The 19,670-nt window shown below is 32.7% G+C and overlaps 1 protein-coding gene across 3 annotated transcripts in view; it reads right to left on the minus strand.

Moving 5' to 3' along the window:
* The window catches only part of LOC102808196 (transmembrane protein 131-like), a 65,301-nt gene that overhangs the window by 33,438 nt on the left and 12,193 nt on the right, over nucleotides 1–19,670 (minus strand). For all 3 annotated transcript variants that reach the window (XM_085497970.1, XM_085497971.1, XM_006822218.3), the window contains exons 4-10: nucleotides 5,892–5,981; nucleotides 4,856–4,979; nucleotides 4,551–4,664; nucleotides 4,152–4,274; nucleotides 3,755–3,835; nucleotides 3,267–3,426; nucleotides 2,671–2,789 (exon numbers count right to left, since the gene is read on the minus strand). In XM_085497970.1, coding sequence (XP_085354096.1) covers nucleotides 2,671–2,789; nucleotides 3,267–3,426; nucleotides 3,755–3,835; nucleotides 4,152–4,274; nucleotides 4,551–4,664; nucleotides 4,856–4,979; nucleotides 5,892–5,981 — 811 coding nt within the window. The remainder of the gene's footprint in view (nucleotides 1–2,670; nucleotides 2,790–3,266; nucleotides 3,427–3,754; nucleotides 3,836–4,151; nucleotides 4,275–4,550; nucleotides 4,665–4,855; nucleotides 4,980–5,891; nucleotides 5,982–19,670) is intronic.

Raw genomic sequence — 19,670 nt, forward strand, 5'->3', positions numbered from 1 at the left:
TTTAAAGGGGTAGCTGTCAGTCCCTGGGATTGCAACCGGAAATCAACGTTTTCACTGTCAGTCTGCCTTTTATTTCCTTGGTAAATTTGCTTTGTGAATATATTTATAGCTAGATTACTACGTAACACAAATTAAAGGAAATGGTGGACTGATACTGCGGAAACCTGACATCTAGAAAGGTAAAATAAAATTAATAGTGTGTTTCTGGTTGCACTGAAAACAAAAGTAGGGTAGGCAGACAAGAATAACTTTTTATTTTATCATTATTTAATTTACATCTCAATTTATAATTTCCACAGTGTTGCTTGGTTCATACTGTTATATGAGAGTATTTGTCAATAATACACCAAATCTTGTATGTACAGGGTGAGATTTTGGTTCAAAATAAAAAATTTCAAGTAGAGTTGAAAGGTGTGCTTACAAGTGCACATACTGTGGAATACTTTATTTTCGCTGGAATTAATTTTCGCTGAAAAGGCTTTTTGGGCGTTTTGTATGGAACTTATTTTCACTGATTTTTGATGAATTTAATGTGAAATATAGGAAAAAAAGTATATTCGCTGGATTTTATTTTCACGGAATCATCCATTCAGCGAAAATAGCGAAAATAAATTCCAAGCGAAAATAAAGTATTCTACAGTAGTTCAGTTTGGACATAAAAGTATACAGGGTCGGCCTGAATAGTCTAGGCAAGGTCGGTTACCGGAAACACATTATTTTTATTTGTGAATACAAGAGCTGTAAAATACTCATGCAACAGAATAGGGAAAACAAGCAAAAATTGCAGTATTTTTAAAATAGACTACACACAAGTGAAATACAAGCCACATATTGACATTCTAGTAAAATGTCATGCGTGTAATTTGTTATTAAAAGATTTAAAGGTGGCCAGATTTAATCAAGACTAAGTACACCATGTCTTGAACACGTGATAAATGTATACATAGTCAGATATGAAGCAGTCTGCATGTGTCAGCTACCATGTGTACTAGTAGAACACAGTATAACAAGTGTGGCTTTTAAAAATCAATTACAGAAAACAAGCTCAACCTTGTGAAAAGACCAGCTCTAATTTTATTGTGACGTTATAATACCATTTAAATACTATATATTAAAGTTACTAGTAGTTTGATTTTTTTTCCACTTCACTTTCTCATTTATCCCTTTGTGATGGTTTGTTTTTGTTGAAGTGTTATTTTAATGTTATTAGTTGAATTCTGTATCATTATAAGTGAATTTTGCTGAATTTTCAAGCATTTTTAATAATTGAAATGACTGAGATAATCTTTTAGTAGGACAGCAATTTTGTGTATGGTGACATAACCATTACAGTCAATTCTAAGGACATGAAATACAAACATACGGTAGTCTTTGAAGTGATTTCACACCAAGGCCCTCGTAGATATCAGCTCTAGTTGTTTCAAGACTAGCCTGTTTTGATAAATTTACAAACAAATACCACCTTTACTCCGAGAATTAAAGCGGGAGGGTCGTCACCTGCGCACGCGCAGAAATTGAGCCCCAAGCAATGATATCAACACACGCTAAAAACGCAAAGGCTCGTGAGTAGATGCTTGTTTGTAAACAAAGACACGCTATGACCATCTGACACATGCGCAGGTGACGGCTCCCCCGCTTTAAATGAATGCTTGGAATTATTTACATAAATACATCATTAAGCAATGAGTTTTTTTTTTTTTTAATTGGTTTGAAAAAAGAATTTGCTATTAAATGTAATCTCTAGATTAAAGAGAGATTACATAGGGAAGGTGAACTGAACTACTATAATGAAAATTAAATTGATTTTTCGTAGTATCACATTTCAAATGCATCTGGTTACCAGATCACAACTTATCAAAAAATAAAATATCTGTATTACATTGTATAATTGGTTATTGCTAAACACAGTTAAGTACAGTCATAGCAATGATACCTCAAGTGACTGCTCTGTAAGATAATACTCGTTCAGAGTACTGTACCATCTTGAAACATGCATGTGTCACCATGTGTGAATGATTAAAACCTGATGTCTACATTTCATGAAATGTAACGTTCAATGCGTATGTCAGAGGTATTTTCAGTAAATCAACCCTATTATATCTGTAGCTTATTACAGTAATTTGTACTGATACACTACACAAGCCTACCCCCCCCCCCTCTTTTTTTGAGCCACTCACAAACACAGTTGGGCTTGGGGGCATTTTGACAATATTAGGTTAATATAAGAATGCATACTATACACCAACAACACACACATACACAGGTAAGCAGGTGTATAATATGTCTGTGAATGTCCAATATGTTTTTGTATGCCAGGTTTCAGCACTGCAACACTGAATATTTAATAATCATGCAACATTCACTGCTTATATAAAATTACTGTTGATGCCAAACATTTTCAATACTTGATTTTAAATTTTTCTTCTTCTTTTCCTTCATTTGTTACGTATCTTGTTCAGCTTCTATTTAATTATTTATTTTTAGAGTGAACCCCTGATTCAAAAGGATTGCAACAAATAAATAAATAATTTGCAAGGTATCCATGAGAAATAAATCGATGTACAGTTTAAAGTTTTTATATCAGATAACTTCCATAGCTTGCATAATGAAGAAATACATTGTACTGCATCATGCTAACAGTGAACGATACAAGTAGAATATTATACTTACAGAAATATGAACAGCCTTTTGTCCTGTATTTATTAAATAAATCTGTAAAATTTTTGGATCGTCAAAGGATCTTAAGGTGCCAAAATCTAATAGCTCAAGAGATGAATATATACCAGGTGCTGAGAAACATGGAAAGAAAAAAGAAATTAGTCTCAAAAGATTGATTATCTGTAGATTAGCTGAGCAGGACATAGTTTGAGTTCACAATACAACTATTCCAGAATAAATAAAGAAATACAGGATAAAGAAAAATTTCCTGAGGAGGCCTTTTATGTTTTATCCCGAGATGTTATCCAGGTACTTTCAACCACCTCATGAAGTTTAAAACACTTAAAATTAAATATAGGAATTTTCTGTCATTCTAAAGGCAATGCTTGCAAGAAATTACATGTGTGACCTTTAGGGGTCATGCATAAAGATTGTTGGTAATTATTTGAGTATTTTGAGAAATGGTAAGATCTGCATAAACATTTTGAATCATGAGCTAATTTTATGATCTCGATGACTACCACTGTGGTTTACCAATATGGATATTAATTATTTTCTATTGAACTAAATAGGAGAATCTCTTATTGGTACTGATTAACATAACTTACTTGCAGACACTTCAACTTCCATTGGAAGTATGACAAATTCTTCTTCATCACTCAATGATGACTGATTTGTTTTTATGCGGATAAAAGCTGTGTGGTTTGTTTCTACTCGACCTACAAAACTTGCTCTCATTACAGATTTGGTTTGAAAAGGTGGGATTTCCTGTGAAGGGCACAAAACAAGAAACATATTATAGGTTACGATGCAGAGGTTTCATGAGAAGGCAACTGTGGCTACATGTCCATAACGACTCGTTAGCAAACTGTGTGGAAAAATACAATTTAATTGCCTATTTTCTAGATAGGGTCTAAATCTAAGGAAAAACCTGTGATGTTTCAATGAAAACACATTTTAAACAAAAACTTTGAAATTGGTATTGTAACCTTAACTTACTCATGATAGCAAAGACTTTCTTTCACCTGTGAGTAACCCTAACTTACCCAAAATGATCGCAAAGCCTCTCTATCACCTGTTGGCATCCCTAACTTACCCATAATGTTTGCGAAGCCTCTCTTTCACCCGTTGGTAACTCTAAATGTAAATCTCCTCCACTTGAATACATTTCTGTGACCTAGAGAAATAGAGGAACAATAACAAGTCATTAAAAACGTTGATATTTTTTCAAAGTGATCATTTATGAGCAAAACACCAACATTTCATTGAGGTCAGTATGGTAAGCTTGATGGTAAATTACATCAAGCAGTGCATTTGTAATTCTTGAAAGGACCTGGGGATACTACCGACTAAAATTTCAGCACAATGGCAAAAAGCAGCCTCAGGAAATAGTTTTGAGCGGGGACATTATTGCAGTTGAATCTTGAATTCAATACAGAGTTCAGGACAGCACACGAAACAGACATAATGACAGTAAAATATAGTGGATTTACCTGTATAGTTTCACTATATGGATTATGCATGTTTATAAGTGGCGAAAAACTTGTATTTACTGGTACTCTTGCACCTAAAAAAGGCCTCAACCTGTAAGGATTGGGAATACCCACACCAAATACCTAGAAGACACAAGCGTGAATTATAAAGCACTGTCTACTGTGGTTTTACCAGCTTTTCAGCGACTGAGCATCAAGTTAAGGTATAAATACTGCATAATAACAGGATGATGTAAGCAGCTACTAGTTTTCAATTTCTTACACATGATTATTCTCACCATGATTTCTACTGAAGCAACCTTATCACACTCATTCGTAAACTCAGGTTAGATAAGTTGGTGATGGTGTTTATGTACAATTAAGTCACAGGACATTACAGAGTGTTAGAACACAGCTTACCTGATAGGGAAACAACCCTTTGTTGGTGTGAATATATAATGAGTTTTCAGCATTTCCAACAACCCTCGCTAAAAATACTACATCAAATGTGGTATTTCCTCCTGGTAGAACCACCTGTGTTGGAGACAACAAATTATGTTTTATTTGCAAAAAGTCAAGCAACCAGAAAGATTTGTTTTCTGACAATAAAAGTTCCACCAACAGAACCGATATTATGACTAATGCGTCATTGCCAACAATCATCTCAGAGTATGATACTTTATTAGATCCTGATTCATAGCAGTTACTGAAACAAGCATACTTACTTTGTCTTGAAAAAAGGAAGAATGGAAATGCGGCGTGTTGCCTGATATTGATAACATTATGATACTATTTTCCGGATGTGGATTTAGTATAATAACTGTTTCTATTTTTGGCATTCCAATAGGCCTAGAAAAAAACAACAATTATTTTTGACAGATATACAATTATGCATATCTCACAATAATTTTATACATATAAATAAGGAAGTAAATAAAAAAAAAAATAAAAAATTAGTTGAACGAACACAGATAATTTGCAGTGAAAAAAAATTCTGGCCTCATATGCAGAAAATGAAATTTTCAATTTTGCCCAAGAAATGGATAACCAGAAAAATAAGATTTATTTTATTTGGGACAATGTGCACATGTAATGCATAATACATAGCAACACATCATACGTTTGAACTCATTGGCGTATATTCATTATACAAGCTCCATTATCACTTTAATAGTATGAACTAATCTCATTACCATATTTGGCATGCATACTCATTCATTACCACATTTGGTATGCATACCCATCTCATTACCATATTTGGTGTGCATACCCATCTCATTACCATATTTGGTATGCATACCCATTCATTACCATATTTGGTGTGCATACCCATTCATTACCACATTTGGTATGCATACCCATCTCATTACCACATTTGGTATGCATACCCATCACATTACCATATTTGGTGTGCATACCCATCTCATTACCACATTTGGTATGCATACCTATCTCATTACCATATTTGGTGTGCATACCCATCTCTTTACCATATTTGATGGGCATACCCATCTCATTACCATATTTGATATGCATACCCATTCATTACCACATTTGTTATGCATTCTCACCTCATTAGCATATTTGTTATGCATTCTCACCTCATTAGCATATTTGTTATGCATTCTCACCTCATTAGCATATGTGTTATGCATTCCCACCTCATTAGCATATTTGTTAAGCATTCCCACCTCATTAGCATATTTGTTAAGCATTCCCACCTCATTAGCATATTTTATAGAAAATGTCCATTGTACTTACTGTTCCCCAAAATCAAGCATTGCTGGTTCTAATATTATTCCACCATTCCCTGGTTGTTTTATGTTGTTATATTCATGGGATTTTCCATTACTGTGAACATACAAACAAACGAGAATTAAAAATTGACAGTTTTTATCTATAATACTATAAATGACTTGAGACTCTTTGTATGCGTTATTTCCTGATTTCAGAAAGCAATTCTATATTGACCAGGTATTGAACAACTGCATAGCAGCATGATAGAAAACATGGTTATTTAATTCATGAACACCGCAGAATGGGTTAAGTAATTCCAGGCAGGAGTTTGTTCAATTTAAAATTCAATGAGTTATTATCTACAGTTAAACTCGCTAAAGCAACGAAAACCAAAAAGCTTATTTGATAAAAACAAGATGGCTGTTATGACATGAGACAGTGTACACATTAAGCAACTTACAGAAGAAATGAACGCAAACTCTTTGATTGACAGAAAAACAAAACAAATTTTTTACTTCAATTACTGCCTTGGTTACATGAATATATACACATGCAATGCAGTTTACTATATTTATGCAACTGCGCAGATACAACAACAAAGTATTTGAGAAATCGTAGAGAGTTGACAAGAGGTTTTCCGTTCTACGGGTCGGTCAACATATCCTCAAGGTACAACTGACTTTTATTTGAAAATGCATCTCATGCATACCATTCCTGAATGACATCCAGTGTCAAAGGTTGGAAAGGAAGTGAATTTGAGGTTGTATATATATATATATATATATAAATTTGGTTACATGAGTATCTATATATCTATCTATCTAAAGATAAGAAGTTTACTTTCATGACTGAACATTTACTATTTTCCCCTCAGGGCAACACACATCTGTCGGTTTGTTTATGTAAAGGTGAAAGTTGAAAAGGACAGCATCCTGTCATACAAGGAAGCTGCCTGCCAAAGAGTGATCATATTCTATACTTTTAAATGCTAAATACAAAATAATGTATGGTTTTGATAACTATATTCGACCTAAAATTTATTGCCTATCATAAACATTTTTTTGAGCCAAACATGAAAACATGATGTGAAATCACAAGTTTTTATTAAATGACATTTGAATGGAACTTACTCTATTCAGATTTTGTGTTAAATTAGGAAAACATATTAAAGATGGGTTTTGTTAACCAATCAGCACGAATAAAATGACATCTTATGCTGATCTGACCTACCCTATCAATTTTTGAAGTGCATGTTATTGGAACAGCACAATATGTTGGTCCTATACTATCATGGTAATTAGTAATTAATTCAGCATTATATATACATGGGCAAGAAAACAATTTCCAGAGATACCTGAAGTACATACTAACATAATATATTAACTGGTAAGTGTTTCGGGTCTTGAGGCTTTTATTGTAATTGGTAACATTGAGAAGACTTGTAGTTCACAAGCAATGTAATGACAACGAATCATCGTTTTTTTTAAACAAGTTATATATTTTATCACTACCAGTTACTGTAATGTCAAAACTTAATACAATTTCATTTTTAGAAGACACAGACCAATAAAAAATGTATTTTGAGAGTGATCATACTATATTGCTTGCCAGCTTATCTCACCTTAGCTGAGAATTTGAGGGCATTTTTGAATTTTGATCCTACATTTATATGCATTTTCAGATTATTTTTTGTGGACAGTAAAATAATTGTTCTTCCACGAATCTGAGATATATCATGTATAATTCCTTCTTACAATCAGATATTAAACTAAGCTGAAAGGATTTTCTTCCCCTTTAATACTAGGTTATTACGCGGATATGGCAAAGTATGCATGAAGACAGTACAGCGGGAATATCAACTGACTATGTCTTGTCTGAGAGCATACTTTGCAATCTCCTTGCAATAACCTTAGCATTATTTATCTTCCTGACCTGATTGCTTGCTGTATGGAGCCCAGAACTGAGGAATGATTACTTGCATTTATAAGCGTCCTCTAATACTAAAAACAAACATGACAGCCCTCAGGGTTTGACCGGACCCCACACAATGATGATCACTAAATCTGTTCAAAACGTTTTGGATTTCGGCATCCCCATGATGTATCCTTAGAAGGAAAAGATGTGTAATAATAATGTTATTAATAACCTCATATTATTCTCAACTTTTCATGTTATTCTTTGTAGACCCAAAAGACATAATGTGAAACTGATTACAATTGATTATTTGCAGGAAATTTTTTTAACTATTTTCTTCATAAATTCTGCTGGCAGATTGTTAAGTTCATGTGGTGTAAATGCATCATTATATGATTGTTTACTTGTATTCCAACCTCATTAATTTCTCTTCTTTGTTACATCAAAACGTGTCCCCATTATGTTAATTCACAGTGAACATATTGCAGAAGGCTGACGATAATGTCAGTGTTAGAAGCCTAATATACAAAGTGACAAGCAATATTTGTCTTACAACAAAGCAGTAGGTGTACTAAACTAAGTAAAATCACATCATACATATCATAATTCACTATAATTTCATTCATTGATATGCCCGACTTGAATAATTATTGATTTTTGTACCTACTAATGCAAACAGTGATTGAATTCAACCATATCAATCATATCTGGGAACTCATGGTGTATTTCTTTGTATGATTTCTATTCTTTATGACAATACACAATACAAGTTATACAGCTGTATGACATATTCTAAATTTTATTCAATACAGACGTGATCTACAAATCAATTCAATAAAGTCAAAGCATGTGACTTGTATTAGAAGCCTGCACTGCTAAACAATGGTGTTATATGAAGCAAACATGTTATCCATGTTAACCAATCCACAGCTGTCCTCAACTGATAGTACCAGTAATCCTATGTAATAAGCAAAACAAACAGGTACACATGCAATATAGATCAGAAATCAAATTTATACACATGTGTACAACTGTCCTTTTACATCTAGAACTAATTAAACTAGACATGTTTCCATGTTACATAATAAATAACACTGACATCGGTTTCACAATACATCATGTGCAAACTACTGTAATACTGATTATAAATACTTGTTTGTTTTACGCATGATTGCATGTGAAGATTTTAAAGATCCAGCATACAATAAATGCAATCTTTAATTTACATGCACAGCTAATAGAACAAATACAGGATTAATAATGAGGTACAATGGACTTGGAGTGAAAAGTTTCACAAAATCATCACTCAAGAAATAACTTTCCTGAAAGAACTTTTAACATCATTAGTGTTACATATTGTAACATTTACGTTACATGGGAAAAAGTGTTCTTTTGCAAGGAAATGTTGATTTAGTTTCTTGCATCGAGTTACATGTCATGTGACAGATGAAAATTAACAATAATTAGAAATCAAGTGGTAAACAGTTCACATTTCGAGAAAGGCCAAGTCTCTGTATTACTTTCATTTTTTCACACACAAAAAAAATGCCTACTGATCTCCAAGAATACACCGTGTATACAAAAACAATATTATTATACAAGGCAAGTCTTTCTTGAATTGTAATTTGAGATATTTACCCAAAATAGCCACATACAATGTAGTACCAATATCAAAGCTAATACAATGCTCATAACCTATCTTGTTTGGATTCCCTGGTTTGAACAATTGTGAACAAGTGACCCATATTTGTACAGTATACGTTTATTTCTCTCATACTGTAGTATGTTTTTGTTGTTTATTTCAAATATAGTTTTTGCAAAAAACTTGATTGATGGCTGCACTATAGAAATTACAGCAACATAATGACAGCTTTTAATATGGTACACACTATTCCCATATTTCATTACAGTTATTGAAATGACACGCACCAAAACACTGTCAATATGCTGCTTAGTAACATCAGTAATGGACATCCCATTAATGAACACATTATCTCTATTACTTGGCTACAAACTATTTTGACAGAGCATTAGCAAGTGTCATCGTAAAGCTGACCTGTTCACAACGAGGTCACTCGAGTTCCATAAATGGCAATAAAAGGCAATTCTGTTAATGCACTTAATACCAAATGCATCTAATTTAGAGAGTATTCATTCTCGCACCTTGATCCAAATTTCTCAAATGACAGCATCCTCCTAAGTACTGAACCAGGCAGATTCACATACAGCAAAATTTATTAATAAGCAAATTATATTATTATCGATATATGGAATACATAAATGAGAATACCTGTATATCAGACTTCCTAGAATTCATTATGTCATCTCCATGTAAGTTCATAAAAGCTACATATTTTGAAGTTGGTAATAAAATACATGCAAAATAATCCAAACAATTTTGTGTTTCTAAATTTCCACAAAATTTACAAAGTCCATCTTAATAGTAGGATACAATGCCGTCACGCTCAAGGCAGAGATTATATAGGATACATATTCAGGAGGATTAGTTGGACCTACGTACAGCAATACATGACAAGCTAATGGATCTTTGAAACCTATACATGTACTATTACAATCTCACACCAATATAATATTGCAAACAAATAAATATAAAGTTGCAAACAAAATGGTGGCCAGTAACAAATATCAAATCTACCAGTGCCAAGCTTTCTGTGAAAATACTAGCAAATTTAACAGTATCATTTTATAGAATTATAATAAATTTATATTTGCATTCATAGTCAAGGGCATTAAATAACCATGGTAACAACATTTCTCACTTCTAGTTCTACCCTTGAAACTGACATAAAAATGAACTATTTCTCTAGTCTGGTCTGCTTAGGCAGGATTGTTGTTTTGTTTTTTTAAACAATATTTTAATTCCATAGGACAGACTCGTCTTCACAGACACATCAAATACATACAATATAAACATGCATGATGTGCAAGCCAAGGCGAGTTTCACAAAAATCTACCATAGCTGAGAGTGAGGGGATAATGATTTTGTCGAACATTAAAAACAAGAGTTTTTAGTTTCCAAGTACTCTTATTTGATGTGAGATTAAAAGGTATGGGTAAAAGGTGAAATTAAGTAAAAGCACTGTAAGTAGGTTCATGATTGGAAGACATTCAAAACATTAAGGCCTGTAGATTAAATATATGGTGACAGTATATGAACCAAGGATATTACGATGTAACAGTCATGCTCTAACAACTTTTTATGTGTGAATATTAAGTTTCTAGAAAATAAACTGTATGTGGCTTTCAGGAATATCAAATGTGGCACTATGGGTAATTCTTGTGAACCGCTTAACAATCCATTATTTATTTATGCTCATAATTATAATAATACACTCTTTAAAACATCACAACATTTTGTCACGTCATGTTTGATATGGATCCCATGGAACATATACAATGTGTGAACCTATGCTGCTGCATGACTGCCACACTTTGATGAGTTTTTCAGAGATGAGTCTTTGAAGGTTACCATTTTTATTAGAAGTCCATCACAAAAAAAATGGCTGAATACTCATGGAGCATCATTCAACCACCACACATACATGTAAATAAACATTAACTCACTGTATTTGTTCAAAACCATTCATGTGAAAAATCTTGCAGTTTGTACTGAATAGAGATTTTGAGATCACAAAACATACATTTAATGATGCACATGATCACAGCTAACTTAACATTGGTTAATAAATCATCTCCAGAAACACCCAGTAAATTACTCTTGGAAAATCTCACAACTCTGCAGTTATAGGGTATATCATCTGTATTTGTAGTGCTTGTTATGGTAATTGTGATCTCATGTGTAAAATGAAATAACTAGCGCCCCTGGGAAGAAGCCTGATCTACCTATTGAAAAAACGATGAAACACAAAATATTATGAACAGGTTTATGGACATCATATTCAGACACTGCTTTATACTGGATGCAGAAGCACTAAGTCTGTGATTGAATAGAATCCTGACACCAAACACATGTTGATTGCATCAACCTCAGCTATTGGTTGGCACGTATTTTACAGATACAATGAATCATTTCAAATATTTCTTTACTAGATAGTGAAATGAAATAAATGAAACTTAGAGACATTGTAGAAATACACTGGCCAAAAAATTGTGTAATCGTCAATTACGCTGCTACTTCCTGACATGTGACTTTAATATTTTCAAGGATGTTATATTTCAAACCAGCAGAAACTTGAATGTGTATAATATATGTATAACACTATTATTTCATTCACTAAACAATATTTCACTAAAATGTGATTAAAAAGTAAATTAATGTGTAAAAAGTAGCATCAAGTTCCATGTGTAAACACTAGCATAATAAGCATTGGAATGCTATTTTAGCTAAAACAGGATGTGCTGAGACAGCTAATCCAGTAATGACAAAATGGGGGGGCAGCCTGTTGGGCCATAGCTCATCTTCCACAGGGCCCTTTTTTTCATAACAAGTTCCAGTCATCTAGCAAAAATCTACTCGTTTTTGCAGCAACAATACTGTAATCTTTTTAATGTGCACTGAAGTCAGCATACCAAGAATTTTACGTCTCCCAAATATTATGTTTATCTAGGCTATGAATATGTTTCAAGCATTAATAATAGTTTTGACAACAACAATTCTATGCTTCATTTTAAATACATCATTTCATTATTTGGCACATTTTGTGATTTCGGGAACCATGGAAACTGAAACCAATTGAGTAAACATTCAGCTTCTTTCAGTGTCTACAAAAATGTATAGTTTAACTTATGATCAAAAGATTGGCATAAATAAGACTGTCTTATAACAATTAATAAAAGTGTCAAGGTTATACAATAATGAAATCAGACCACACACAAATGTAATTCATCCCCACATTCTCAACAGAGGCACATGTACTGTATGTATTTGTTTTATTAGAAAAACATCTCCAATAGAGACACATGAGTGAAATAATTATGTTACGGTGAGATTTGAAGAACACAAAACTAAAATAAAGCAGATACAGCAAAATTTGGATCAGAAATGACAGCGAAGTCAGAGACGACAGAGACAACAAGAGAAGACGTTCCTCTGTAAGTGAAGTCATAACATGCATCTCTTTAATGTGTAAAGAAGTGAGATGGTGTAGTCTTACTACGTGCGAGTGAAAGCTTTTGACATGCATGAAAAATATTCATGAGTGGTACTTTTCATGAAAGAGAAGAGAGCGGTTTCTAAGAACTAAAAATGGCCATGAAATGATTGCAGTTTTAAAACCTGAGCATACAATAATGCAGTGTATAATGAGAATTCAGCAAAGTGAGACGACATTTACGCGTATGTGTATAAGCATTGAGTGGAGTCATCTGAACGGCATCATGCGAGAAACATTTAAAAATTAAATTCTGGATGCGAACATAGCAAGTCACTTTGATCTGACTCTTATGACGAACCTTAACTCGGTAATTGGTTATGGTAATTTACAAATATCTATATCACCAATTCAAAAATAGGCTTAAATACTTTCAGGATAAATGATTTGTACATCGCTTATCACAATTGAAGTACAATTAATTATCCTAACGTTGTTTATTTTTGTCCAACTACTGCCATAAAATCTAGAGCTGAAAATAAATGCAAATAGTGCACGACATGTAGAAACATGAAAATAACATAACATAACAGCTAATGCCAAACTACATATACAGTAGGTTGAGTAATTGCAACGAGGGAGTGGTGGTTGTAAATATTTCAAAGTTTGTCTCGTATTTTAAAATTAAACAACTTTACAAAACAATTGCTTTGACAGATCACTGTACCTATACGTTTTCAAGATCAATATAGGAGAGACACAAGCAAAAACGCGAATTGCACAGAATATTAGTCACACTGTAAGCAAGTCGTTCGTTCGTTGTTCGTTCGTTTTTTTATGTTATCTTGCTTTGTTTACTTGACCAAATAACTATGAACAAGCTAAGTCCAACGAATTATCGGTAGCATGTCTGTAAGTTATTCAGTCATAGCTAGGAAACCACAATGCAGATCAAGTAAAACCACAATGTGATAGGCTAAGCCTAAAGCGTTACCTCCTATGCAATAACAGGTTATTTGCATGACTGAAACAATGGTACAACACATGCACTACCATATTTCCCTATATCTTAGCTTTCAGATGATATATAGGTTGTTAAGGTAGCATGCTTAGTAACATTTAGAGAATGTCTAAATCACAGATCATTTTTAACTCGTTTTACCCTGTTGCTACATTAATAAGATGACTGAATGTACTATTCTCTTTAGCTATAATATAATGATGAATGTTGAGTCAATATCACAGTATTGAATTTATTCTAATCCCTATTTAATTCAGGGTTACACGTGACACCTGTTGCAAGCTTATAAAGCCATTGCTTTCATCCATTTACAAACATGACGCCCAAACAATACATGTGTGCTGTTCATGTAAAAAGAAAGAAAGAAAAGCTTGGAAAATTATAGATTTAAATAAAGACATGTAATTAGTTAGTCTGGAAACTATCAAGGGAACATTTCAGTAATTTCATTATGTAGAAAAAGTCATCAACACTTTCATCCAGTTGCACATATCCAGAGGAACACTTTTCAATTGTGCAAGCTTCTTTCACAGTAATATTGTTTGAGTAATTTTACATGCATCAGTTGAGCACAAACTATGATATAATGTGTTTCCAAGAGCATTATGTATATATATATGTGTATATATATATATATAAATTCATATTTGAATTTACAAATTTTTTAATTTGCTTTTAATAATATTTCAATGTCACATTTTAGGAATAACAAGAACAGGCGAATAACTGTTGATAATATCAACAAAAGGAATTAACTTGCATCCTAGAGATTACAAACTCTGCTTTTAAGAATATTTTTTTTTACAATAAAGGGAAATAACTAGCATTTTATTTTACAGAATTCAAAAAATGCTATAAACATACATGAAACGTGCTTTTTTTTGGCTCATTTTGACGAGAACCGAGATTAGACCCATTGTCTTCCTAGTTTTTGCATTCTTTAATTCAAGTGGTTTCCATTTTAAGATGCATCTACAGAATACAAATACAATGGATGCTGCAGTACGTCATCCTCCTTCCAGTCACCTTAGATACAAAATACAGTCACTTTCATGTTGGTTTCGTCAACAACCATGTTATTCAACTGTTTTAGTACACCAGACAAATTCAGGAGAACGGGCAACAATTTATAGTACCGGTAGTATTTTATTGTGGTTCTGAAACATGATTTTTTTTAAATGTTATTCTCACAATTAAAAATATCAGGGAACTCCTTATTTTTTGCCATTATCAATTTTTACAATTTTGATTTTGTAATTTGAGAAAAATTTGTATAAAATTCATAGAATTTCCACAACTGCTAGCCGCCAAATATAGATGCTACTGCTATTTCTTATTTTTACACTTTGTCAGAGGCTGTTACACTGCGACGTAATTTGTTTACATTTTTGGCTCACAAAACATGCATATTCAATAACAGCAGGAGTGGACAGCACTGTTATTTTATCTTCGGGTATAAACAACCGATTCTTGCCAATCAGTAACTGTGTACGCACACAAAGTTTAAAGAAATGCTCTCCTATGGGGAACAGGAACCACTATCTACATAACAATAATTATGACATATTATAAGAAGTTACTTGCAAAAACACTGCCACAAAGAACATAGTAACCAAGGCATCCACGTGGTGTCTTGGAGTATACTTTGTGGGATACCTGAAATAACCTTATCAAATATCAGTAAAGTCAGAAGATGTTCGCACAGAATTAGCGTCAGTTACAACATTTGCTGATTACAATAAATGTATTAATGTTACAATAGTTTACAGTCGGCAACCAAGAAGGATGAAACGTTTGAAACAGAACCACATGCATTAGTTTATCTGGAGCTGACACCCAAATGCAGTGTGTGGTCAGAATGGTCGTTTCACTTGTCTATATACCGGTAACACAGTACCAATAAGCCAATAAGACACATCAAGTATTAACAACCGCCATTTATGTAAACAGATTATTGATTAATAATTATTTAATTACCTTTCAATATAAATACAAATTAATTATTGAAGTCCATCAAGCAAGTGTATCCTTTTAATTGATAGATATGTAAATGTAGAGAATCTATTCAGAAAATTATCAACAAAAAATGAGTTCAAATCAACAAAAGTCTTGTGGCATGCAGGTGGGCCACAAAGACGTACTTGTGTAAAGTGTGTTTTGTTTGCATCATGAATAATTCATTTTAGATACTGCCTGTAGTGTTAAATACACAATACTTAGTAGACAGACAACATATTCACAACAGTTCTCAATTAATCATAAGAATTATTTCATAAGCTTTAAACTTGATTGTGAAGTTTTGTAAACAAACAAACAAACAAGTAGAGATGTGTTCTCTCTAGCTTCATGTTTTACCATATCTTGGGTACCTTTACTAGTATTTTATCACTGACACTTTTCAACATTTTTATCTAATCAACCAAAACACTTTAATAACACTTTACTTAATGAAACTCACAATTCTATCAATTAACTGTTGTGTTGGAAAATACATGCAGGGATACCAAAAATGAACAAAGGCTGACCTCCCTCTATTGTAACATAGAGACACCTGGCAAATTTCCAAGGACGCTTACTTGTACTTTTCATTGGCATTCACGTTATTACTACTGACTCAGAGAACAAAGCCTTTCTACGCTTTACACAGGTAAATGCCCCAAACACAGCGATAACAACAATCGATTTTACAGCTTCAACTTTTTTAAAACCCACTTTAGATTAGATTATGGTGAAGGTAAACACATACAATAAACATAAGATTTATTTGTATATACACAACATAAAAATGAAGACTAAGATATAGATAAGCTGAAACTAATACCAAATAATGTATTGTCGACATAGCAAATACTGAATACATGTAGCAGGTAAGTTTTTAATCCAGTAGTCACTTGTTATACCAGTAATACTTAAATCGAGTTCATAATGAAATATCAAGTACTGTGAAATACTTTATTTTAGCTGGAATTAATTTTCGCTGAATAGACTTTTTGGGTGTTTTGTGTGGAATTTATTTTCACTGATTTTTGACGAGTTGAATGTAAACAAGCAGCCTCTCGGCTGAGATAGCTCCGCTGTTAGCAAGGCACGTTTCAATTAAAGAACTGAAGATATCATTAGAAAATGAACAATATGTATAAGTATGTATAGCAATTGGACTTGATGTTTTCAACAATAATTCAAAAATATCACTTTTTACCAAAAATGACATAAATATTCATCAAAATTAGATAATTGAAGATATCACAAAATGAACAAATCTGAGAGAGGTCCACATGTAGTACCTATATATGTAATATCAAAGCAATCGGACTTGCGGTTTTAAACAATAAGTCAAAAATATCACGTTTTACCAAAAATAACAAAAATATTCACCAAAATTAGAGAATTGAGGATATCATCACAAAATGAACAAATCTCAGAAAGGTCCACATGTAGTACCTATATATGTAATATCAAAGCAATTGGACTTTTGGTTTTTAACAAGAAGTTGAAAATATCACTTTTTACCAAAAATGACAAAAATATTCACCAAAATTAAGAAATTTAAGATATCATCACGAAATGAACAAATCTGAGAAAGGTCCACACGTAGTATCTATATATGTAATATCAAAGCAATTGGACTTGCAGTTTTTAACAAGAAATCAAAAATATCACTTTTTACCAAAAATTACAAAAATATTCACCAAAATTGGGGAATTGAGGATATCATCACAAAATGAACAAATCTGGGAAAGGTCCACATGTAGTACCGTAAAATCTCTATTAGAAGCTGCATCCCTAATATCCACCAAAATTAGAGAATTGAAGATATCATCATGAAATGAAGAAATCTAAGAGAGATCTACCCCAGGTACATACACACCAAGTATCAAAGCATTCAGGCTTGTATTTTTCAAGAAGAAGTCGAAAAAGTAAAACATTGACACGGACGCCGACGACGGACAATCACTCATATGATAAGCTCCGCTCGACAAAATCGACAGTGGAGCTAAATATAGGAAAAAAGGTATATTCGCTGGATTTTATTTTCACTGAATCAATCCTTCAGCGAAAATAGCGAAAATTAATTCCAAGCGAAAATAAAAGTATTTTACAGTAAATTATTTAAATTGGAGTCATGGCAAGTATAATGAATAATTAAACCAATAAATAGTTCAATGTTCATTTGTTTTTTCTTGTATTACTAGAGGTTTCAAATCGTATACTGGTTATTAGCAAGAAAAGCAAATGAACACAATTCAGTGTTGTTGGATGCTGTCTTTAACTATTTCACCACCAGTTCCCTCTTTCATCACAAATTCACAAAATAGTTCTGTTTATAGTTTGCACATTCCTTCAGAAGATTGGGACAAAAATAGCCAAATTTTTTGAGTGAAAACTGACACAAATTTTGTCTGCTGGCTCCAAAATTAGGGTTCATTTCCCGAAATATTGAAGAAAATAAGAAAAAGGTGCAGAAAAACTGTTAAATTAATCTCTTATACACAACATTCATTATTTTGTAAACCCTGTTTTGAGAATTCATTAGCGTGTATATAATAATGACAAACCAGCATATCAAATGATATTGTCAAGTTTAACCTATGTAATAGCATGCATCAATTATATAATTCCTTCCAAAGTATTAGACATGATGAACAGGATATAGCATTGAATTACATGGGCCAGTGAATGAATGTCTCAGTTACTATTATATACATTGTGTATAGTTTACAAGATTTAAGTATAAATTATTTACAACCTTGTATTTATTATGCAAAATCTCTCAATTGGGATAAAACACAAGAATTATTACATATTTACGAGAATCAGAGATGTGTATTATGATGAGGTGAGCGATATAAACATGATGTTTCGGAGTCACACTTTCAATTTCATCAGCTTGGATTGTTAAAATTGGTGAATTGCCAAAAAACATTGCTCGCTGAGAGCCTATTCAGGATGATTTCACTTGTACATCAGAAATTTTGACAAGCTCTCATTTGCATTCCCTGATTCAGTATTTTTATTTTTTATGACACTACGGTAATACAGGTGGATTTCACATTATGTTTGTATGTTGCTCCTTCTACTGTAGAATACTTTATTTTCACTTGGAATTTTTTTCACTATTTTCGCTAAAGGAATGATTCAGTGAGAATAAAATCCAGCGAATATATCTTTTTTCCTATATTTTACATTCAACTTGTCAAAAATCAGTGAAAATAAATTCCATACAAAACACCAAAAATGTTGTTTCAGCGAAAATTAATTCCAGCTTAAATAAAGTATTTTACAGTACAAGTCTGGAATAGTACAACACTGAGCTAAGGATGGCTAGTGACTGAACACAGGAATGAGGCTCCCTTCTTATTCAGTGTCCTAAATGTAGTAAGCTTGCAAAGTAGGCAGATGCTAACCCCTAAAACTCAGCTGACCTAGCAACTAAATGCAATTTAACTAATGACTTTCCTGGTTTCCAGTGAATGGGTCAAAGATCAACTATTCCAGACTAAGTTTGTTCATAGAACTAAACATGTATGCACCATTTATACAATACTACGTTATGTCACAAACGTGTCAGTTGTGTATATCCGCAGTTTTGATTCAAGTATCACTTGTACAGTATGTACAATGAGCTTACATGTTCAATTCATAGGCACAGTTTTAACATTAGGATAGCGGCCTGTAATTCTGATTAATTATTAATGAAACAAGTCATTCATATCCAGAACTGCAACATTTATGGCAACTTAAACTGAATTCATGGTATTATATAACTACTACTGTTGTCAATCTGTGACAAACGTA

Source organism: Saccoglossus kowalevskii, chromosome 4, assembly GCF_978046115.1.
Source record: "Saccoglossus kowalevskii chromosome 4, keSacKowa6.1, whole genome shotgun sequence".
Lineage (NCBI taxonomy): Eukaryota > Metazoa > Hemichordata > Enteropneusta > Harrimaniidae > Saccoglossus > Saccoglossus kowalevskii.